The 24,355-nt window shown below is 48.0% G+C and overlaps 1 protein-coding gene across 11 annotated transcripts in view; it reads right to left on the minus strand.

Annotated features, from left to right (window-relative positions):
* PC (pyruvate carboxylase) overlaps positions 1-24,355 on the minus strand; it is a 263,520-nt gene that overhangs the window by 174,767 nt on the left and 64,398 nt on the right. For all 11 annotated transcript variants that reach the window (XM_079956475.1, XM_079956470.1, XM_079956471.1 and 8 more), the window contains 4 exons: positions 20,974-21,139; positions 19,954-20,099; positions 18,479-18,596; positions 17,130-17,281 (listed from right to left, as the gene is read on the minus strand). In XM_079956475.1, the coding sequence (XP_079812601.1) occupies positions 17,130-17,281; positions 18,479-18,596; positions 19,954-20,099; positions 20,974-21,139 (582 nt within the window). The remainder of the gene's footprint in view (positions 1-17,129; positions 17,282-18,478; positions 18,597-19,953; positions 20,100-20,973; positions 21,140-24,355) is intronic.

Raw genomic sequence — 24,355 nt, forward strand, 5'->3', positions numbered from 1 at the left:
GGGTCTGCATTAGGACTAGACTCATAAGCACATGCTATGAAATACAAAGTACCCAAACCCTGTTATTGAAAGCAAACACATACTGTATTCAGCCGTTAATATAATGATACAGATTTGTTCGAAGCACGTCTCATCTTTGGCCAAGCTATCAAGGCTGTGACAAAGTTGGTCAGATAAAGCAGCATCTATAGGGTGGCAGCAGAATACAGTGGTGCCCCGCAAGACGAACGCCTCGCAAGACGGAAAACCCGCTAGACGAAAGGGTTTTCCGTTTTGGAGGCGCTTCGCAAAACGAATTTCCCTATGGGCTTGCTTCGCAAGACAAAAATGTCTTGCGAGTTCCTGCGGGTTTTTTTCCCTTCCCCCCCTTTTCCTAAGCCGCTAAGCCGCTTATCAGCTGATCCGCTGATAAGCCGCTTAACAGCTGATCACTAAAAGCCGTAAACCGCTAATAGCGCTAATCCGCTAAGCTGTCAATGGGCTTGCTTCGCAAGACGAAAAAACCGCTATACGAAGAGCCTCACGGAACGGATTAATTTCGTCTTGCGAGGCACCACTGTATAAGCAGTTAGACAGCTGGCGGCAGCAATGTTTCTGAATGCCAGTTGCTAGAAACCACAGCAGGGGAGAGAACTCTTGTGCTTCAATCCTGCTAGCAAGTTTCCCAGAAGAGGAATCTGGTTGGCCACTGTGAGAAGAGGATCTCTGACTAGATGGGCCATGGACCTGATCCAAGAGGTGCTGGAACTCACCATGAATGCCCCCTTGTTCTCTTATAATGGCAATGGCACTCATCTGAGAGGTGCCAGAACTCAGTTCCAGTGAGTTCCAAGCAAAAGGGGATTGGTGATCTGAATTAAAGGACACTCTTGCTCCTAAACTGGTGCGCTTGGGCACAGGAGGGTGTGACAGGCTTCCAAGAAGCATCTGGTTGGCCACTGCGCGAAGCTGGACTCCGATGGATCTTTGGTCTGATCCTGCAAGGCTCTCTTACATTCAGGCCAGCAAAGATCTTTTGCCAGCTGAGAAACTCCAGGCCATCTTGACTGGAGACATAAGTGCAGGGATGACCTTGAAAAGACAGCTTTGGAGATGACAGGGGAACAGAGAAGGTGCGAGAGGATTTGGATGAAAAGCGCTTAAAGCCCAAAACACACATGAATTTCGCTGCAGTTCTGACCCTGAGCTTACTAATTAAGATAGATAGAAAGGTCCTGAGCCTGCGAGTTTAGAGGAGTCTGGGGGGAGACCAGGAGCAGGAGGAGGAGGAGGCGAAGGATGGGGATGGCTAGAAAGTTTCTGTAATCCTCTTCCAAGAGAGTTCGATTTCTGGATCAGAATTAAAAGCAGAAGAGAGGGAGAATATGGATTAACTGTGTATTTAAATCTCAGTCAGGGAGCCAGGCCGCCTAGCCAGACAACCATAAAGAGAATAATGAAGCGTGGAAGTCATTACTGATGTTTTAGCTAAGGAGCAACTGGCGGGTCCTGAATTTTAACAGCTGCAGGCAGCACCTGTGAGGGGAGGGAGCAGGATGGTGTGGGGGCAGTGAAAGCTATGCCTCCCAAAGAACCCGCAGGCACAAGAAGGAATTAGCCCTGGGCGCAAATAGAGGAGAGGCTACTTGCACAGCGGAAATTGGTACAGCACAAATACCGCCATCCTTCTTTTAATTTTTTTAAAGCAGGTTTCCAGACTTCATGGCTACATAGATAGGGCTAGAAATTTCTGGGCGACAGGTGGTGAAAGCTCAGAGGCTGGGCAGAGGAAAGAACATGTTTCTCTGGAGAGAAAACAGGTGCTCCAGCACCTGCCTCCTGCCTCCAGAACCCTCTGCCCCCTTGAGTGAGAAGGTTCAAGGTTCTTGTATTGATTTACAAAGCCCTGAACAATTTGGGTCCAGGATACCTCAGGGACTGCCTGAACCATTATATTCACTGAGATCCTCTCCAGGAGCATATTGGGTCGTTCCCCGAGTTGGTGAGGCTCGCTTGACAAACAATGAGAAATTGAGCCTTTAGTGTCATCAGCCCATTCCTGTGGAACACTTTGCCACTAGAGATTCGGGCAGGTGCCTTCTGTCCCAACTTTAAAATGCCTGCTGAAAACTTTTCTATTCCACAAGGCCTTTGCTGGCAATTAAGAGTACATCCCTCACAATCAGAGAACTGTAAAGTTGGAAGGGACTATCTCCTGCAATGCAGGAATCTTTTACCCAACATGGGGCTCAAACGCATGATCCTGAGAGTCTCATGCTCTACTGACTGAACTATGCTCTACTGATGTTGGTTTTTAATCTCTTTTTGATTTTAACTTGTTTTAAAAAAACACACACCACTTTTTATGATGTTATTGTCTGGCATTATGTTTTATACTGTTGTAAACTGCTATATTTTTGATACAGTTGGTATATAAATATTTTTTATGAATAAATAATAAAATAAATAAGATCCCTGTGCATAATACAAAACAGAGGCTGAGACACACAGTCCTGCCAGATGTGCATAATGCATCCAATCTGCTGGCATGATCCCTCCTTAGGGAAGGTGATTGGCAGCTTCCCGCTAAGAGGCTGTCTGGGGTTAGGTTGGCAGAGCTGAAACTGGATTTTTCCTTCCCACCCACCCCTTTAAAACTGCATCTAAAGCTGCCAAAGGTGCCTGCCTTAGCCCAACGGGTAGAGATGATGACAGGTGGCTCAACTGGAAGCAAATACAAACACTCTGTATTTACTAGTGTATTTTGTACTGTTGGTTCTGACTGGTGTTAAGCCAGTCCTGGTTGAGGTCACACTCCCCTGAAAGGAGCAGGTTCACAGTTTGGTGATACTCCTGGATTCCTTACATTGGCAAGGAATGTCTGCTGCCAGCTTTCTTTGGTAGCCCTGCTGAACATAAGCAGAGCCTGCTGGATCAGGCCAATGACCCAGCTAGTTTAGCACCCTGTCCTCACAGTGGCCAGCCAGATGCCTATAGGAAACCTTCAAGCAGGACCCAAGCACCATAGTACTCTCCTTCCCCTTTGTTTTCCAGCAACTAGTATTCAGAAGTATTACTGCTTCCAACTCTGGAGGCAGAGCACAGCCATCATGGCTAGTAGCCACTGATAGCCTTCTCTTCCATGAATTTGTCCAATCCTCTTTTAAAGCATCTAGGTTGGTGGCCATCATTGCTTCTCTATCTGAATGTGGATAATCTGTCTTTGCATAGACCTTGTCTATGCACTCTGCTAAGCTTAAGGTTAGATTACTGCTATGCATTAGATGTGGGGCTGCCTTTCAAGAAGGTTCAGAAACTGAAGCTGGTGCAGAGTTCAGTGGCCAGATCGCAGACTAGGACCTCACATGTTTCTGATCATTGGAAAACATTCTGCAAAATTCCACGCAACAATGAGGACCAGCAGCTTGGGTTTTGCACAAAGGACAGGTTTTTGTTCAGTCAGCAGTAAGGACAGGAGGAAAATGTACAAGAACTCGGGAGGTACCAGTTGCCATGTGAAAATCGAAATGAGGAGTACTGAATGTATGATGCCAACTTCAGAAGCAGCCTACTGGTGGCAACCCTTCCAAGATATCCTTCTACAACCTCCCTTGAGCAAACCTGCAACAGCAGAGTTATTCTTCCTCCCTGCCAAAACCAGGTGTTTGCCAAGAGGAAGAAATTGCTTGGGGGGGTCGCAACCTACCGCCCCCAGAGGGGACCAAACCACGTCTATTCCCACTCTGCTGAGTCGCAAAACTCAATTTCCACCCCGGGGATTTAAATGCATGGTGCAGCAACAGTGTAAAAATAGCACCTTAATCTGTTCCTTGGGTGAGTTCAGTCACATCTGACTATAGATGTTCCTTCTGCCTCTTCTTGGAGCTGCTGATGCAGCTCCATGGGAGGGAGTTCGTGTATCAAGCAACCAGTCACCTGAGAATCCGACATGGTCCAGTGGTCCAGAAACTCAGACAAGAAGGACACCTTTGATACTTTTTCAAGGCTGCCAAGAAGTCAAACTTGGGGACTCTTTTCTTTCCCCAGAGTTGGTGTTGTTGAAATCCCACTGAGAGGACAATGGTACCAACTGCAAGAAAAGGCACCAGCCTCCTAGCTGGACAGATGTAGTTAGGGGGCAGGACTATTGTCTTGAATACCAAACCCAGACTATAAAGCCCAGACTCAATCCAAGACCCAGGGTTATCCACATTTCCCAGGAAAACCCAATCTTTAGTGCTGAATCAGAGCAAACATCAATTGGGTTTTCTCCAGGTTGATGTTTGCTCTGATTTAGCACTGAAGAGTGGGTTTTCCAGGGGAAATCAGCAGGGAAGTGGCAAACCCACTTGACCAATGTCTAGAAAGCAAGGGACAAGCAGTAAACCATTCCGACTCATGCTTTCTAGGCCCAGGATAGGGCCCCAGATGAGACAGCATGCTCTTCTTGCCACAACTGCAGGGCTGCTGTCCATGGTCCCAAAGCAGTGCCTTGATCGCTGTCCAAGGTCCTGAACTGATCTTATCCTCCCATCTGCTCCAGCCTATGGATCTCCATCATCCTTGGGACATCACTTTCCCTTGGTGATAGACATCACCAAGGATCAGGTCACCACCAAGGTTACAGCATTAGTACATCACTGTACCTTCCAGGAACTCCAACCTAGCGCCACCCCTCTCCTCACCATTGCTGCCTGTTGTGCCCAACTCAGCACAATCTGTTCTGATGGGTAGCCATCAGAGCTGTGACCCCTTTGCTTAGGAGACTGAACCTGGGACTTTCTGAAAGCATGAGCTATGGAGGCAGCCAAATATCACCCATCTGGTCTAATCCAATATCATTACTGATAAGCAGCAGGCCTCCACTATCCCAGGAAAATGTATTTCACAACCCTGCCACCCATGATGATATTATTATTATTATTATTATTATTATTATTATTATTACTATTATTATTTCAGAAAACAGAATGTGAGCCAGGCAATAAACAGGAAGGGTGGGTAGGGGAAGGAATGTACAATGGGCACTTATGACAACCTTAGGAAGACCAGATCAGAAGCTAACAAATATGATCAGAAACTATCTTGCTTCCGTCATACCAGAGTCTGTTGAAGTCAGGTCATCTGACAAAAACAATTTGCAGACAACTGAAATGTGTTTAAGAGACAAGCCCTGAGTGGCCAGTGAAATAAACAGAAACCAACATTCGACAAAACTGTCTCTTTGTGGGCCACTGTTTGAAGAATGGATTTGTTGTGTTAATTTATCCATTAAGGGCAATTTCCAAGGTCTCTGGAACTCCTCGGTATCAGCTGTGGATTCCAGCTGCCAAAGGCTCCCTAAAAGATGATATTACTATCATCAACATCACCTGCTTGATTGTAAAAACAACACCAACACCAAAGTGCTTTACAAAAAGACGAAAACAACAAAAATACCTGTAAAATCAGTTTTAAAACCATGAATTAAAACAATTTCAAAAATAATGAACATTAATGATAATCTAAAAACAGATTAAAGCACACATCAATATTCTACATGCCTCAGGAGATCTGTCTAAACACAAATGTTTAGGCACTGAAAAAAGAGCTCTATGAAGCGGCCTGCCTGATGTCCAGAGGCAGGGAGTTCCAGAATGTAGGTGCTGCCCCACTAAAAGATTGATGTCTTAAAAATGTGGAACAAGTACAGTATAACAAGGCACCTATAACAGTGCCAGTTCTGCAGATCAAAGTGGTTGAGTGGGCATATATGGGGTAAGGCGATCGTGCAGGTAAACTGGTCCCAAGTTAAGGGCTTTATAGAATAATAGCAGCACCTTGAACTTGTCCCAATAGCAAATCAGCAACCAGTGCAGATCTCTGAGCAGAGATGTTATTCGCTGACTGGGTCTCACCTGTCAGCAATCATGCTGCAGCAACCTGCACTAACTGCAGCTTCTGGATCAGGGACAAGGGAAGCCCCACACAGAGCACACAGCAATAATCCAATTCTGAAGGAACCAATGGATGAATCACTGTGGCCAAGCTTTCCCGGTCCAGCAACAATTGCAGATGTTGCAGATGCTGTAGTTGGTAACAGGCCCTTCTAGGCACTGAGGTTCCCTCAGGTCTCCATAATATGAAGTGAGAAGAGTAGCATCTTCAGAAACACAGAACCATTCATCATCAGGTGTCATGTAGGGAGCAGAGGGCTGGCACAATACCTCCTCTGGTGCCTGGCGAGTCACTGCCAGTACAGACCCCACAGACATATATATGAAATTAAGACCTTTTTTTGCCCCAGTGTGCATGACTTTATGCTTGCTTACACTGAACTGCATTTTACCGCCCATTTATCTACTTTGGGGAGATCCTTTAGGAGCTCTTCACAATCCCTCTTTTGTTTTAACCACCATGAACAATTCAGTATCATCAGCAAACTTGGCTGGCTCACTGCGCACCTCGAGCTCTAGATAATTTGCAAACCAGTTGTTTTTTTGTGTGTTTTTTAAACACTCCAAAATAGCCCTCCAAAACTCCTCTTGCCCCTGGAATCCTGACTGGCAGCTTTAGGTACGTCTGACATTTTCTCGCCCACTTCTGAGACGCTGTGCTCCAGCGTACCTTAAGTGTGGCTTCCTGTTCTGCCTTTAGACGGGGACTTCAACAGAAGCAGGCAGCAGCGGCATTCAGCGGGCTGAGTCCTTGCCTCTGTGCGTCTTCATCACTGCTCCGGCGGCTTTGACGCCATTATCACAGCTTTTCCAGTCTGCTTGGCTGTCCTCGTTTTCCTTTCATGGAAAAGCTCCAAAATAAGCCTTGAGACTCTGCCCTTCTAGCTGTCCCATCTTCTAAGACATTATTTTCTAAGACATTCAGACAGACAGGAAGAGACCGTGGTGGTTAAAAAACATGAAGCATCCCGGTGGAGCTCAAAGCTGTCTGCTCAACTTCCTATCAACATAGGTGGCCAGCCGCAACTCCCAAGATCATTTAAGGGCAAGGAGCTGTTGTTTTTGTTGTCTTAAGGGCTGCATCCCCTCAGGGGAAAATGTGGTAGAGGTGGGTGAAGCCAATGCAATGGTGGGCAGAGTAAGGAGTCAAAGGTTTGTGGGAAACACCCCCTTCTCCCTCTCTCCATCCTCATGTTCTACCACACCCGGCAGGTATGAACAACAGAAGAGCCTTCTGGATCTGGCCAATGGCTCATCTAGTCCAGCATCCTGTTCTCACAATGGCCAACCAGATGCCTCTGCTGGGAATCCTGCATACAGGATTTGAGCTGCTGTGGTTTTCAACAACTGGTCTTCAGAAGCGTTACTGCCTTTGACCGCGAAGGCAAAGCACAGCCATCAAGGCCAATGGCCACCAATAACCTCCTCATCCATGAATTTATCTATTCCTCTTTCAAAGCCATCTAAGGTGGGGTCATCACTGCGTCCAGTGGGAGTGAGTTTCACAGTCTAACTATTCACACTGAATGAAGAAGGGCTTTCTTTAATCTCCCCTGAATGTTGCTTTGTGGGGTGAAGATCACCCTTGACAGAGGTCCAAATCTCTTGCTTTCTTGCAGGGGACGCTCCCCCTCCATTCTTTTCAATTCTCTCTGTCTCCGACCTCCCCTCACCTGCACAAAATTAGCCTGAGGGCCAGATGGAGCCCTCAGGCTTCAGCTTCCCCACCTGAGTTCTAAAAGAAGATACTGAAGGCGGAATCTGAAGTTTTCTGCACTCCAATGAGCCCTGGTGAATTGGACTGAAGCCCAGCAGTCTTCAACAGCAGCCAGCCAGGTGCTGCAGGGAAGCCCATAAGCATGGCAGGAGGCCTGTCGGGTCTTTGGGCTGCTGCCAGCTTGTACTCAAGAGCTATATGGATAGGGATTCCATTTGGCTCCAGCTCTCAGGCATAGTCCTCGGGTCTCGGCTCAAGAATTCCCGGAGGCTTCATTCCAAAAATCAGCATGTATGCAACTCAAGATACAGGCCACACAGTCAACAGTGCAGAAGCAAGGCTTTTAAGCATCCTGGCACTCACTGGAGGATGAAGAACTGCCAAAATGCTCAAAATGGTATAAGGAAGGACCTCAATTCAGGGGCAGAGCATCCACTGTGTATGTACAAGGTCCCCGGTTCAAGCCATGGTAGGGCGAGAAGAATCCAAAATCCTGATACACTGCCAGTCCATGTAGACAATGCTGAGCTAGATGGACCAATGGTCTGACTCAAGATAAGGCAGATTTCTATGTTCCAGCATGGTATGGAGCAAAATAGGGTCCAATGGCACAACAGGGTGTTCTTCATGGTGAAGCAAGCTGAGAAGTTGATCCAGCAAGAGACACATTCCCTTGTCTCCCACGATAAAGGAGCAGGGCATGCACAACTTCAGTGTGACAATTGGGATGTTTCTTTAGGCAGGGCAAGCCAATGGGAACTTTCTCTGGTGGGCTAAGCTGGTGTCTCCAAATCCGAGGCGACAGAGGAGGCAGCAGCATCAGCAGCTCTGAACCACACTGAGTTCCACAGACTTATAAGCCAAGTTCCCCAGGCTTATAACTTGTTTCGAACCTTCTTCATGAATGGAGTTGTCTCTAACAATAGAATATATACATACATTAATTTCTATCTTGTCTCATTATGAGTTACATGTTTTAAAGCCTGGGGAACTTGTAGCGGAGCAAGGGGGAAGTCGTAAAGTAACGCACCCTGCATCTGCAAATAAACAAGGAATCAAACAAGCAAAGCCTTTACCATGTTTTTTTGAGTGCAGTTTTGAATTGTGTGCTACAGTGAATACTGCATTTACCCCCTTTCTCTACAATAGCATTTACCCCCTTTCTCTACAATAGCGTTTCTCTACAATAGCAGCAACTGGGCAGGGATGTCTCCTGGTGGGCTACTTGGACCACCCTCCCCACCAACAGTCTCCTCAATCTCCTTCGACACCTCCTCTCTCTCTGGTGGATCCTGCCAGGACCGCTCCTTCTCATTTGTCACCACAGGAGCCATGACAACGTTGGTCTCGCCAGGCTCTTTCATTTTCACCAGAGATGCTGAGAACGGAACCTCAGACCTTCTGCATACAAGGCTTGTTCCCTGCCCAGTTGCTTCGCCATCTAAGTCAGACGCTCTCCAGACGTTCTGGACGACAACTCCCATTAGGCCCAGCCAGCATGGTTGTTTTGGCTGGAGTCAATGGAAGCTGGAGACCTTCTGTCTTCAAGACACAGAAGCGCTTCCTCCCCCCCCCCCCCAAAAAAAAGTGGCAAACCAAATGTCAGTCCTGGATATGTGGGCTTAGCCATGCGGAGCCATGGGATAGTTTGTTGGCAGCCCTGAGAGTGAAAGAGAGATTTTGCCAGCTTGCGAGTACCCAAGGGATTGAGAAGGGCCTGGAGAGTGACAGAAAACTGGGAAGCTGAAGACAGGCAGGGTAAAGCAGGCCCGAAAACAAGCTGCAGATTACAGGGGGAAAGGGGGGAATCAAAGGCAAAAGCCCAATTAGGAAAGAAAAGGGCTTTGCCATTGCAAAGGAGCTTCCAGGTCATGCGCATTCCGGATGTGACTTGGCAAGCCAGCAGGTGGGGGGGATGCCTGACAACCCAACTCAAGCTGTTTTTCAAAAGCAAGCCTAAAATGTTAACAATGTGGAGAACACAGATGATGGCTCTCGCTTTAATGCCAAATCTACTTGATCCTCACCCCCCCCCAAACACACACTCTAGAGGACAGGAGTGCCCAAGTAGCATTTGCCTGTATTCATTCCTCGCCAGACAAGCTTCTCCATTTCCTGCCCACTCCACACAACCCCTTTGCCTCCACCATCAGAGACATTCAGATTGCAGCCTCCTTGGCCCGTTCTCTTAGGAAACACTGTATTTATAAGAAATCAATCTCTTAGTGTGGCAGCACCTACAGTCTGGAACTCCCTGCCTATTGACATCAGCCAGGAGCCTTTACTGTACTATTTTCAGTGCCTGCTAAAGACATTTCTGTTTAGACAAGTCCACCTAGATATATAAGTATGTACAGATATGTAGAATGCTGGCATGTGTTTTAATCTGCTTTTACTTTATTGCTGGTTTTATCTTTTGAAAGTTTTAAAAGAGTTGGTTTTTTACTCCTTTTACTTGTAATGTTATTCTCTTTGTAAATCACTTTGAGGGTTGATGTGGTTTTTGGTTTTTTTAACACAATCAAACAGTATACAAATTGTATGAAACAAATTAAAAATAAATAAAAATGTTGCATGGAGTGCCGTTGTTCAGAGTGCCAGGGTTGGACCTGGCTCACCTTGGGTTCAAAATCCCACTCTAACCTGAAGCTTGCTGGGTCAGAAAAACCCGATATCTGATCCTAATCGTCTCTAGTTAAGAGGGGTCAGGATCTTTCCCAGCTTTGCTCTCAGAGAAATTTTTAACTAGAGACTGCTTTAAATAAGTTCAAGTCTCCAAGGTCAGAGGAATTACATCCCAGAGTGCTAGAAGAACCAGCAGGTGTTATTTCAGAGCTGCTGCCTGAAATCTTTAAGAATCCTTGGGAAACAGATGAGATGCTGCACAACTGGAGATGGGCAAATGTTGTCTTCAAAAGGGGGAGAGGGGAAGCAATCCCCAGGTGAAGGGCAGTATATGAAGTAAGTAAATACATAATGATAAATGACAAATTCTGAATACCAGAGGGGAGAATGCCCTCATACTCGAATCCTGCTTGCTCGTTTCCCACAGGCATCTGGGTTGGGAATTGAGAGAACAGGAATGCCAGACTAGATGGGCCATTGGCCTGATCAAGCAGATTCTACTCATGTTCTTGCAGAGTTTTGTTTTTAAAGATACTGCTTATTGCTTTCTTTTCTGTTGTGTGATGCAGAGAGATGATTTTTAAATGTTATATGGTTTAGAAATGCTTTTAAACAAACATGTAAGTGAGGCTGGCCAGGGAACAGACAGTCTGGGAACAGACACACACAAACCACGGATGCTGCCTTGAGCTCTGCTGCAGAATCGGGAGGATTTAAATGCAGCAAATTAAAGAAATAATGCTGTCTTGTCTTTCCCATCCAGCTGTTCTACTTATGCTTCAAGTCTCTCTCTCTCTCCTCCCCCCATGCCCACAATCCCCCAAAGAACTATTAGGAGGGAAGGAGAGAGGGAAGGAGGGAGGGAGAGATTACGAAGTGCTATCACCCACAGCGCCAACAGCCTCTAAGTCACTGGGGCAAGCAGCTCCAAGTCGGCTGATCCTGGCAATCATATATAACACCCTGAAGTTTTTATTAATACAGCCAAGGTTGAGAGGGTTTGTTGCTCCAGGTTTCAGGGGTGCAGTTTGCCCCTCAAGCCAAGGCTGCAGCTCGGTCCATTCCCCCCCCCCCATGCTGCCATTTAAACAAAAATAGGAGGAAGGGTGTGTCTTGGGGGGGGGAGAGTCGATGGATCTTCCTGCTGGAGCTGTTTAGCAATGCATTTAAGGGTATAGGAGCATTGTGAGGGGGGCGGAGAGGCAAGGGAGGAGCTTTGTCTGTCTGAGGAGCAACCACACTGCCCTCTAGTGACCAGCACGCCACAGAGGCACAGTTTTGGGGCCAGGTCAGAGGGATGGGTATCCACAGGTAAATAAACAAGATGTCCAACTGGAAGCAGGTTTAGCGATCAGTCCAACTCCTCCTCAACCCTTTGTGGAATTCTGATCTTGACTCCCCTCATTCTTTCCTGGGCTGGGGGGTTGTTCTACCTTTTAATCTATTCCCACTTTGTAAAGCGACAAGATATGACGGTTCCCTTATTCAACAAGGAGCAAAAGTGGGTGGGGCAATGGATGTGACTCTTGCCATTGTGCAGTGGGTGAACTTTTGGCCATGCCAACGTCAGGTTTCTGCACACATGCACCCCTCCATTGATGCCAAGTCCCAGGCACTGCCCCAGTTCAAAGGTACATTTCAGCCAGGCAAAAGCACCTGACAAAGGCACAGAAAGACTCAGTGGTGGGCATGGCTTGGGTTGGCTGCAGCAACTCTGCCTTAAAGGATGGGGTGGCAGGGCAAGTGTCCAGATCAAGGGGCGTAATAGTACCACTCTGTTCTGCCTTTGTCAGACCCCACGTGCAGTCCTGTGTCCACTTCTGGGTAACACAGTTTAAGAAGGATATTGACAAGCTGTGCAGGTGTGCAGAGGAGGGTGACTGAGATGATAAAGGGTCTGGAAACCAATCCTTAAGGAGAAAGGTTGAGGGAGTTTAGCGTGGAGAAGAGTGTGAGATGATCGGAAATGGAGCAAGCTTCTTTTCTGCTGCTCCAGAGGGTTGGACCCAAATCAACAAATTCAAACACCAGGAAAAGGAGATTCAGACTAAACATTAGGAAGAACTTTCTGGTGCTAAGAGCTGTTTGACAGTGGAACGGACTCTCTCAGAAGGTGGTGGACTCTCCTTCATTGAAGATTTTGAAACAAAGGTTGGAGGGTTATCTGTCAGAGATTCTTTAGTTATGGATCCTGCATTGCTGGGGGTTGGACTAGATGACCCTCATTGTCCCTTCCAATTCTTTGATGCTATAGACCCAAGCTACTCGCAGGAATGCCAGTTTGCTTTTCCCAGTTCTGAGGCTCAGGACAGCAACCGTGTGAATGTCTCTGTCTGCCCCACTCTTCAAAAGGGGAGCTCAGCTGGAGTGCCAAGTATTGGGACAACATCTTAGCTTACACCTAGCCAGGAACCTTTTAGAGCTTCAATATAACTGCTGACTTGTGCACCTTGTGAGCCGATCAACATTTGGGCATTGCGGTGAATTCTGTAATAAAGCCTTCGGCCATAATACAGCCGAGAGAGTCCAGGAGCTACATCTTCAAGCAAGAGCCAGGACAGGAGCAAACCTTGGCAAGGCCCAGCAAAAGTGGTTCCTGAATGCAGCACCTGCCATTTTTTATATGGGGGTGGTGGTTCTACATCCTTCTTTACATTGAAACCAAAATATCGTTCGGCTGGGAACGATTTTCCTTAGAAGCCCTGCTGGACGGGACCCAAGCCCCAGTGTTCTGTCTCTGATAGTGGCCAGCCAGATGATCCCAAGAGAACTGCAAGTGCAACATGAAGGCAACACACACAGACACACACACACACCTCCTGCAATCCCCTGTTGAGCTACTGCCACTGAGATCCCTTGACTAAACACCCTCCATGTATGCCTCACCTTCCTGACAACATAATAATAATAAATAATAATAATAAATTTTATTTATATCCCGCCCTCCCCAGCCGAAGCCGGGCTCAGGGCGGCTAACAACAATCAAACATCTTGCACCAACCATTTGGTCTTGCTAATGGTGAACTGACCTTGAAACACTCCGCTGAGAATCGGTGGACAGGAATGTTCTTCTCCCCCTCCCCCATCCCAATTCCCTTTGTGCTTGGTCTTTAGGGAGAAGAGAGAAAGCGGGAGATTCCTCTCCCTGCTCTCAGCATGCTAGAATTCAGATCACTGATGGGTCCTTCTTCGCACAATGCAAAAGGATGGAATTTCCTTCCTTTGGAACCTAAAAGCCTTTCAAAATGATGAGACAAATGCACGATGGAGGAGGAAGTCTTCAGCGGCTATTAGCCAACATAGCAAAATGGAATCTATATGTACAGAGAGTGTCTACCTTAGAATACCAAATGCTGGGGGTGAAAGGCTGAGGAAGACCCCTTGCCTTTCTGCTCTGATGGGACAATTCCTAGAGCATCTGGCCGGCTGCTGAGACAGGGTGCTGAAAGACTTCTGGAAGAGCCTGCCAATCATGCAGAGAATCAGAGCCCACAGCCTCATTTTGAGACTCAGCATTAATTTAGGGGCTGGAATAAATGATCATCAAGTCCCATTTCCCAAAAGTTATTCAGCTGAGTTGACTCAAGCCCTGAACTCTGGCTGCAACAATGGTGCTTCTGCCAACCTGGTTCTCTGCAGAGCTGTCTCCTCCCCCCATCCCAAAAATATGCTGTTACCATACAAAAAAATTGGGGGGGGGGGCAGAAGCAAATAGAAAGCAGCCTTATACTGAGTAACACCATTGGCTCATCTTCCTCAGTACTGTCTACTGTTTAGGCAAGAGTCACTCGCAGCCCTACTTGGGAGATGCCACTGGGGAATGAATCTGAGGCCTTCTGCATTGCCAAGCAGATACTCTGCCACTGAGCTCCAGCTCATCTCCTTAAAAAAGTCCTGCTTCCTGTACAATTCGTTACGCCGGTGTGCTCATTCCCTTAATTGCTCTGTGCCTTCCTGTCGCTTGCCACTGTGCGAGGAGCAGAGCTCTGGCTGGGGAGAGAATTCCTCCATCTTCCCGGGTCTCTGGCAAAGATGGCACACACAGTTTGCACACGGTAGGTCAGAAGAGGTAAATAAAACAAAGCATAACTGGGTCCATGCCTGTACACAAACAGGCATGAGAAGACACACTTGCAAAGGATGCTGGGAAATAATAATAATAATTGCACCTCTGTGCCAGTCAGAAACATGTCAAGGCCAAACACACAAACAAACCTTGCCTTTCTTCAGCTTTTCCTCCCAATAGCTTCACAACAGTGAAGACCCACACACATCCATCTCCCTGCTGTAAAGTGAGGTCGGCATGGCCAAGGTCCTTTTAAGCATCTCTTGTTCCAGCAGAGAACATCACTCTCCCTCCCTGAAAGCTGCCACAGATACCTGGCCGGTCCACTTCTAACTTTCCCTTGATATGAACGTAAGAGGCTGCCTTATACTACATCAGACCATTGGTCTATTTAGTTCAGTACTGCCGACATGGGGTGGCAGTGGCTCTCCGGGTTTTGGATGGTAGCATTCTTTCTTTTCATTGAAGCCAAAATATCATTTGCCTGGGAAAGATTTTCCTTAAGGACACCAGAGCAGTCCTGCTGGGAGAGAACAGTCCGAGGGCTGGGCACACACAGCACTGACACAGAACAGAAACAGGGAGACGTGCTCACATCCCTGGCGTGGAGGGCAAGCTGTAAGGAAACCTGTGGCACAGATTGGGGAGAGGAGTCTACGGCTGCACTTATATCCCCTTTAAGAGCTGCTGAATAGAGAGACTCCCAGGCAGCTTATTGGAGCTCCAAACAGAGGTAGGTGTGTGTGTGTTACTTTGTTCTGGCATGAGTCACTGAACTCAATTCCCTGTGCTGCCGGTGTCCTAGTCAGGAGAGAGCAGAGGCCAAGTCTTTGCTGGGAAATGGCACCTCCAGGGATGGGGCCATCACTTTGATGGAAAGCTCGGGAGCTCTTCTGCTCCACCTGGGAGGGGGCATGTAAAAAGCTTCTCTCACAGGCACCAGTGATGTTCAGACAGCCAATTAGTTCCATATTCAGGGACTGATCCAAGCAGAAAAAGCTGGAAGGATGGAACCAATCTCACAGAATTGCAGAGTTGGATATGAACCCAGGGGTCATCTAGTCCAACCTGCTAAATTGAAGGAATCGCAACTGAAGAAGTTGTGACAAAAGGCCTTGCCACCCCTTCTTAAAAGTCCCCAGTGAAGGAGTCCACCACCTTTTGAGGGAGTCTGTTCTCTTCAGTTGTCTTTTTCCACCATTCCCTCTTTCTCCTCTGTGAATTACCATAGAGTTGGAGGACCAGACAGGCAATTGTGAACTAGGAGAAGAGGCAGACATTCTCTGTTATGGATTATAGGGTGCAGCTGAAAGCCAGCAGATCTGCCATCAGCGATTGGGAGCGAAGGACAGAGGCTAAAATTCCTGAATTCTCTTCCTAGTCTTCTTATCAATGAGGTTCAGTGGTTGCAAAAGAGACCACACATGCCCCTTGTAGAAACAGAGTTCCTGCGGCTCTAGAGATGCAGGCAAGCATCTGTGCACCCATATCCTGGGAGCCTTTGGGCGCTCAGGCTCAAATCCCAGCACAGCACAGCAGGGGCTGGCAGCATGACCAATATGTCACATCTCCTCCTCTCCCAACTGTTTGGGTAAAATGCATCTTTCAAAGCCTATCCATGCATCAACACTGGAATGACACTTCCAAGTTCATGGCTGCAATGCTTTCACAGCAAGGCAAGGCAACGGCGTGGCTTTACCTCCCACAACCCAGGGAGGCCAGAGAGCCTCCCCCCCCTTCCCCTGCCCACATCCCTCTGGGGGCAGCTGCCAGATTCTCAGCTGCAGGCTTAGCAATTAATCCAGATGGTGCTGGATAGCAGCAGAGTCCCCATCATCCCTCCGCAGATGAGCTGGCCAGCAGCGCAAATGCATGGCCCAGAGGTGGCACCTGGCCAAGAAGCCACTTTAGTTTGTCTCGCAAAAGCCCAGGCTGCCAGTCGAGAGCGAGTGATAGCAGGATCCCTCTCCCCCAGGACGCTGGTGCTTGTACACAGTGGCAGGCACCCAAACGCACGAAAGTGTATGGATCTACCTCAGTGGCCCTGCTCTGACCGGCGGCAGCTCTCTGGGGTCTCAGACAAAGGCCTTCCTCAACCCTGAGACCCTTTTTGACAAGTGATGCCAGAGATGGTGTCTGGGAGACCTTTCTGTATGCCAAGCATGTCCCTTCCAGTAAGCCCTCTCCCTATTTTTTAGAACAGGGTCAAAATTGGGGCTCTTCTCTCCTCACCATATACTGTCTGGATCAGACTTTTGACAACTGGGTGCCCTCCAGATGTTTTGGACTATGACTTACACTTGCCTCGGGCAGCACAGCCATTTTGGACTGCAACTCCTATCAGCCTCGGGCAGCCTGGCCATCTCAGACTACAACTCCCAGCAGTCCCAGGCAGTACATCCATAGGATGCTGAGGCTGATGAGAACGTAGCCATCCTAGCTGGGGCTGATGGGACTTGTAGCCCCAAATGGCCAAGTTGCTTGTGGCTGATGGGAGCTGTAGCCAGAGATGGTCAAAATGGAGGGCACTCTTGCCTGGACGCAGAGTTCCCAACAGAAAGCCAGTGGTGGTGTAGTGGTTAGAGTGTCAGACTAGGACCTGGGAGACGAGGATTCAAATCTCCAATCGGCCATTTAGCTTGCTGGGTTATATTGGTCTAGTCTCTCATCCTTGCCAACTTTACAGGGTTGTTGTGTGGATTAAATGGGGGGGGGAACTATGTACGCCACCTTCGGCTCCTTGGAGAAAAAGTTGGAATATAAATGCAATAAACAAAGGAACATGGCTGTCCTCTGGAGCTCTCACCTGCTTTGCCAGCTTGACGGCATCGTTGGTGAGTTTGGAGCGCAGCTGGGAGTCGAGGTGGGCGGCAGGTGCAATCTCCACAACCTTCTGGTGCCGCCTCTGAATGGAGCAGTCTCTCTCGTACAGGTGCACCACGTTCCCATATTTGTCACCTGCCCAAGGGAGGAGCAGAGGGGAGGTTTTACTGGAAATCATGGTGGGTGGGGGTGTGTTACTCTTGTGCACAGGTCCTGTTTGCTGGTTTCCCACTGGGGCATCTGGTTGGCCACTGTGAGAACAGGCTGCTCGACTAGGTGGGCCACTGGCCTGAGCCAGCAGGGCTCTTCTGATGTTCTTATGAATATAGCTTGCAAGCAAATTAATTGGTTGGATTAATCAAGTAAAAAAGAAGAAGAAGCAAGCCTGTAGACAGACTAACAAGGTACCCTTGAGTAATCAAGAAGCGCACTGTTTAATATTACCAATATTTATTTCACATTAATTTCACATTAATACAAGCCTTTATTTCACATTAATACAAGCCTTCCTTTCCTTTCTTCTCTCTCTTTCTCTCTCTCTCAAAGGAAGTAGTGCCCCTTCCAAGTTTGGCACCAGCTGGCACCATCTTATAACAAAACATTCAGCTCCCTTTGGACCTATTGTTTCATTAACACCAGTCAATTAATCACTTGATTAAAGTTCATGCGATTAAATGACTTCTTTAAATTGGGCGGCAGGCCTGGTTTTTGCATATCTTCCTCTCTGGCCTCGTTCACACATCACTTTGACCATAGCTGAGTCATATGTAAGCTGATTTATGGTTTAAATGCGAAAGCACAGTGTTCTGGTGCTTTGGAGCTAAAATTATGGCCCTGGGTTCTGATATAACGCTTAGCCAGACCATGACTTAATTACCACCAGCAGCAGCAGGAGCAAGGGAGGAGTGAAGGGCCCACAATTTTAGCCCCATAGCAGAACACACCAGAACTCTGTGTGTTCACCTTTAAACCATAGTTTAGTTATCTGTGGTTTAAAGTGATGTGTGAACTAGGCCTCTCTCTCTCTCTCTCTCTCTCTCTCTCTCTCTCTCTCTCACACACACACACACACACACACACACACTTATTTATTGCCCGCAAGATGCTTTTGTCCTCCTTGAACCCTGAGAATGGGAACAGTTGGAAATAAACTCAGCAAGCTGAGCAGCAGTGTACTGACTTGCCCCAAACCCTCCAGACAAATTGTCTCCCTCCCTGCCTGTGGCAACAGCACACTTCTGCCCGGGTTGAAACAAAGAAAGGAAGGGGCACATGAAATGGTTCTTAATCAGCCCTCATTGCCAGCAGTTCACATAAGGAACACAAACATACCCAAAATCTGGACTTCAATGTGTCTTGGCTTCTCCACAAACTTCTCCACAAACAGAGCCCCATTCCCAAATGCGGACAGAGCCTCCGAAAAGGCCCGGGTGTAGTTTTCCTCCAGCTCCTGCAGGGAGAAGATGGTAATGGTATTATCTGCAGTTAAAGTGAGTGGAATGTGGGGTGCTTTTGCTCCAACTGGCTGCCCAGGGCCCCAGAACGAAAGACAGAGGGAGGGAGGATGGAAGGAAAGGTGGGGACTGTCACTGATGCCCCTTCCCAGACTTCCCCTGCCCCTAAAAACTCCAGCAATCCTCCTTCCTCAGCATCTCTCCTCTGATGAGAGATTCTGTAAGACCCGTCCATTTCTTGCACACACCCTACCCCAGCCTCACCTCCACACACACACTTTTTATACTTGCAAGCAAGCAATATGTTCAGGGTCCTTTGCAGGCTGGTGTTTTGGTTTTTTGTGGGACCATCCTGCAATATGCCATGGACGCATTAATATTGCACGTGGTGGATTTGCGCTGGGCCATCCAATGTCTCCCCAACACTACTGTCTTGGCTCCTGCTGCATGAAGGACTTGAATTTGGATCTTGTTTTCTACTATAGAAGAAAGCAAAGCAAGGAGCACCAGCCAGCGCAGGGCACGACTAGGTGAGCTAAAATGTCGATCCAACAGTTGACACGCCCCCCTGGGCTCCTGCTCTAAAGGAGAGGGATAGGCACAGCAGGGGGTTGGACTAGACGACGATTTGGAACCCTTCCAACTCTACAGTTCTATGATTCGAAGCAGGATGCAGCTTGGGTTTGTGCCTGCAAATGGGAACTCCACACTGGGGACTGTCTCTGTGTCCCAGGCAAGAGAGGAGGTGACAGCGATGGATCAGAGCCAGACTGGGTATTGGACGCTTCCCGGAAGGGCAGAGTCTCATCAGCAGTGACTGGCTTCAGAGACGGTGCCAGGGAGGGCGAGACAGGCAATGGCTGGAAAGGTAAGAACCCACTGGGTCCCTCCCCGGAATCAGATTCCTTGCCTGTCAATTGCCTCCTCTGACAGCTCAGATGACCCTGGGATCCTGATGTGGCTCTCCCATACCTGCTGAGTCCCTCCCCAGTCTCATCATTGGGCACCTCCTCAAATTCTCCCCACCTGTCGTGTCCCAATCAGACCATCCCCTCCAGGATGTTGTCTCAGTAGTCAGTGAATTACTGCCCTCTGGAGGGGCACTTTTGCACTATGGCACAGCCAACTCAGGACGCTATGTAAACCAGAATGCTTGTGGTATAGAAAGTTGCAGGATTTCAAGAGAAAGCTCCTGGAGACACACCAAACAGGAAACAAAGCAATATGTCTGACCTGAAACTTTAACGGAGCCGGACACCTACCAACCCAGCCTCACACACACACACCCCCAGTGGGAAGGGTGCAAGACCCCTGCCCTCGCAAGCCAAGGAGAAGCAAAGCAGCAGCCCTTACCTCATAGCTGCGCACAACTCTCATGCCCCGCCCTCCTCCGCCGTAGGCAGCTTTGAAAATGATGGGGAACCCGTAAGTCTTGGAGAACTCCTGAGCCTCGCTGAGCGAGGAAATGGGGGCGTCTGTTCCGGGAACCACAGGCACCCCTGGAGAGCAGAAGGGAAGAAGAGGAGACTGAAAGACAACAGAAGATGGTGCAAGCTTGTCTTCTGCTGCTCCAGAGAATGAGGCCCAAACCAATGGATTCTAGCTGAAAGGAGGGAGATTCTGGCGAAAGGTCAGAACTTTCTGGTGGTAAGAGCTGTTCGGCAGTGGAACAGACAACCTCGGAAGGTTGTGGACTCTCCTTCACTGGAAGCTTTTAAGCAGAGGCTAGATGACATTCTGTTAGGGATTATTTAGATATGATTCCTGCATTGAAGGGGGTTAGACTTGATGACCCATGGTGCTCCCTTCCAACTCTACAATTCTATTTTTCTCTCCCTACTGTACCCACTACCCCTGTTCCACCCCCCCCCCGCCCCCCCCCCCCGCAGGTCACATCTTTTGGGCAATTCCAGGTTTAAAGCAGGGCCTAAAAGCCAGGGATGTGCAAGTGCAATGGTTGTGCACCAGGGCCAGTAGCCTGGGAAGCATGGGGAATATCCTATCTCTAAAAAAGAGGCAGGGACCACATTGCTTGCCTTGTGAAGTTTTGATGAAAGGCGGGATAAAAATAGAATTAAAAGCTTCTGCGCTTTGTGGTGGCATCTCTGTAACACTCCCCAAATTTGCAATGGCTCTCTATACCCGCTCGCTTTTTCAGAAGCCTCCAGTTTCACGAAAGACCTGCTGCATTAGGAGGCAGGGAAGAGGGGCAGAGGACACAAAGAACTGGAGCGGAGGGAACAGACCTAGCTCACAGACTGCCAGTGTTAGATAACTCACGTCCGCTTTAATCCTGCCTTCTTATTGGCTAAGGAACTCTGTGCAAGTTGGGAGTCAGGCACGCCCTCGCTTGTCAGTCAACGTAACCCTTACCTGCGGAGATGGCGATGGCGCGGGCCTCTACCTTGTCGCCCATCTTCTGCACCACTTCGGGAGAGGGCCCAATGAAACGCACGCCAGCCTCAATGCAGGCCTGGGCGAAGTCAGATCGCTCAGAGAGGAAGCCGTAGCCAGGGTGGACAGCATCCACTTCATTCTCCTGCAGCAACACAGAGTTTGAAATTAAGCAGGGCTGTTGTGGGGATTATATAAGGAGGGGGGGAACTATACATGTCGCCTTGAGCTCCTTAGAGAAGGAAGGTGGGATATAAATGCAGCAAATAAAATCATCCTAGCTAGTAGCCATTGACAGCCCTCTCCTCCATGTATTTGTCTAATCCTCTTTCAGAGCCATCCATGGTGGTGGCCATCATTGCCCCCTGTGGGAGGGAAATCCATAGTTTATATATGCACTGCATGCAAAAGGACTTTCATTTACCTCTTTGGAGTCTTCTGACATTCAACTTCAACTTGCCCTTCTCTGATTCAGGGATGGGGAATCTGTGACTGTGACTCCCATCATCCCTGACCATTAACTGTGCTGGTTGGTGCTGATGGAAGTTGGAGTCCATCAGCATCTGGAATGCACTAGCCTAGGGCTCTCTCTCGCCCTCTCAATTCCTCCCTCTGCAAATTAGGAAGAATGCTATGGACCTATCTTGCTGGTGGCTTCATAGACCGACAAAAGCTGATGCTGTGGTGGTGGCTGTTTCACATTGTGATTTTTATGGAACACTGCTGAAAACTTCTAATGTCAAGTTGCCTTGTGACAGCTGATCGTAGAAAGAAAGTGCATTAAGATGAGTGTTTGAATGCTTTATATATAGCTGCCATTATTATTACAAATTATTTGATCTCTTGATTGTGCTTCATTTTCACAACTTAGCTCAGCAAATTTGACTCTGACGACCATTAATTCGGGGGCACTGCAATGCTGGTTTTCAATTACGTTTCAATTTCATAATGCTTGCCAGCAGAAAACCTCTCTCTCTCTCTCTCTCTCTCTGTCTCTCTGCTCGCATTAAGGACACAAAAAGAGCCTGCTGGTTCAGGCAAGGCATCCATTTCAGCATCTTGTCCTCAAAGGCGGGTCAACCACATGCCCACTGGGAAGTCAGCAAGCAGGACCTGAGCACAAGGGGACTCTCCCCTCTTGTAGCTTCTAGCAACTGGTATTCAGAAGCATTAATGCTTGCAGCTGTGAAGGGCAAAGCATAACCATTGTGGCTTGTAGTCACCCACAGACCTCTTCTCCATGAATTTGTCTAATCCTCTTTTAAAGCCAGGCAGTTTGGTGGCGATCACTGCCCCTTGTGAGAGGGAGTTCCCTCACTGTAGTTCTTTCTTTTATCTCTCCTGAATCTTCTGACATTCAACTTCACTGGATGTCCACAAGTTTTAGCATTATGAGATAAGAATAAAAACTTTTATCTATCAATTTTCTGCTTGCCATGCATAATTGTATAAGCTTCTATCAGGTCACCTCTTTCTCGCTTTTTCTCTAAACTAAAAAGTCCCAAGCACTGTAACTTTTCCTCAGTGTAACTCTATCCCCTTGATAATAATAATTTATTATTTATACCCTGCCCATCTGACTGGGTTTCCCCAGCCACTCTGGGTGGCTCCCAAACAGAATATTAAAAACACAATAAAACATCAAACATTAAAAACTTCCCTAAACAGGGTTGCCTTCCGATGTCTTCTAAAAGTCAGAGAGTTGTTTATTTCCTTGTCATCAGATAGGAAGGTGTTCCACAGGGTGGTCACCACTACTGAGAAGGCCCTCTGGCTGGTTCCCTGTAACCTCACTTCTCTCAGTGAGGGAACCTCCAGAAGGCCCTCAGAGCTGCACCTCAGCATCCGGGCTGAACAATGGGGGTGAAAGCGCTCCTTCAGGTATACTGGGCTGAGGCCATTTCGAGCCTTAATCATTCTGGCTGCTCTTTTCTGAATTGTTTCCAACTCAACAATATTCCTTTTGAGGTAAGGTGACCACAACTGCACACAGTATTCAAATGGCTAGTAGCAATTCATAGCCTTCTCCTCCATGAATCTGTCCATTCCTGTTTTTAAGTCATCCAAGTTGGTAATCATCACTGCCTACTGCAGACATGAGTTCCACAGTTTAACTATGCGCTGTTTGAAGAAGGACTTTCTATAATAATAATAATAATAATAATAATAATAATAATAATAAATTTATTTCTATCCTGCCCTTCCTGGCCAAAGCGGGGCTCAGAGTGGCTAACAACAAGTAAAAATAGCACAGTGTACATAAAATTACACATCAATTAATTAAAATACATTCTAAAATCAATTCAGAATCAAACTAATGGCAACCATTGGGCTAGAGTTCTATGAGGAATACAGAAAGAGAGGGGGGGTTAGACTGTGCCTTGGCCAAAGGCCTGGCGGAACGGCTCCGTCTTGCAGGCCCTAAGGAAAGATGTCAAGTCCCGCAGGACCCTAGTCTCTTGTGACAGAGCGTTCCACCAGATCGGGGCCATGGCCGAAAAAGCCCTGGCTCTGGTCGAGGCCAGCCTAACCTCCCTGTGGCCCAGGATCTCCAAGATGTTTTTATTTGAAGACCATAAGGTCTTCCGTGGGACATACCAGGAGAGGCGGTCCTGTAGGTACGAGGGTCCTAGGCCGTATAGGGCTTTAAAGGTTAAAACCAGCACCTTAAACCTGATCCTGTATTCCACTGGGAGCCAGTGCAGCTGGTTTAGCACTGTGTGAATGTGATCCCGTGGTGAGGACCCCATAGAGTGTCTCGCCGCAGCATTCTGCACCCGCTGGAGTTTCTGGGTCAGTCTCAAGGGCAGCCCCACGTAGAGTGAGTTACAATAATCAAGCCTGGAGGTGACCGTCACATGGATCACAGTGGCTAGGTCAGGGCGAGAGAGGTAAGGAGCCAACTGCTTATCTGTCCTGAACCTTTCAGCACTCAGCTTCTCCCACATGGGCACAATGGAAGACTTAACCTACACCAAGACGGAGGGGCCCACCACTCACAACCACCCCAAACTCCTGCTGCCTATCAAACAAAGTGCCTACAGTTCCTGCAACTGTTTCAGCGTCAATGAGGCTGCACTGCAGCTGCACTGCTAATGGCAAACCCTGTGGATTCCAGGCCTCCTCCAACATTCACTCCTTGTTAGTGGAGCATTTCCTTTGCCAGCTTTAACTGTGCACATGAAAAGCGAGAGGACAAAGGCAGGTTGTCGCTTTGGCAGCTAAAAGCAGAACTTCTCTTCCAACTGGGGAAACCTCAAAGTGAGTTAATAAAGCACTTGTGAATGCAAGCCAAGGAAGGTGGCTCTTCCTAAGAATTTACGCAACCTCCCCCCCTTTCCTTGGCACTGTCAATCATGGG

Source organism: Podarcis cretensis, assembly GCF_951804945.1.
Source record: "Podarcis cretensis genome assembly, chromosome: 16".
Taxonomy (NCBI): domain Eukaryota; kingdom Metazoa; phylum Chordata; class Lepidosauria; order Squamata; family Lacertidae; genus Podarcis; species Podarcis cretensis.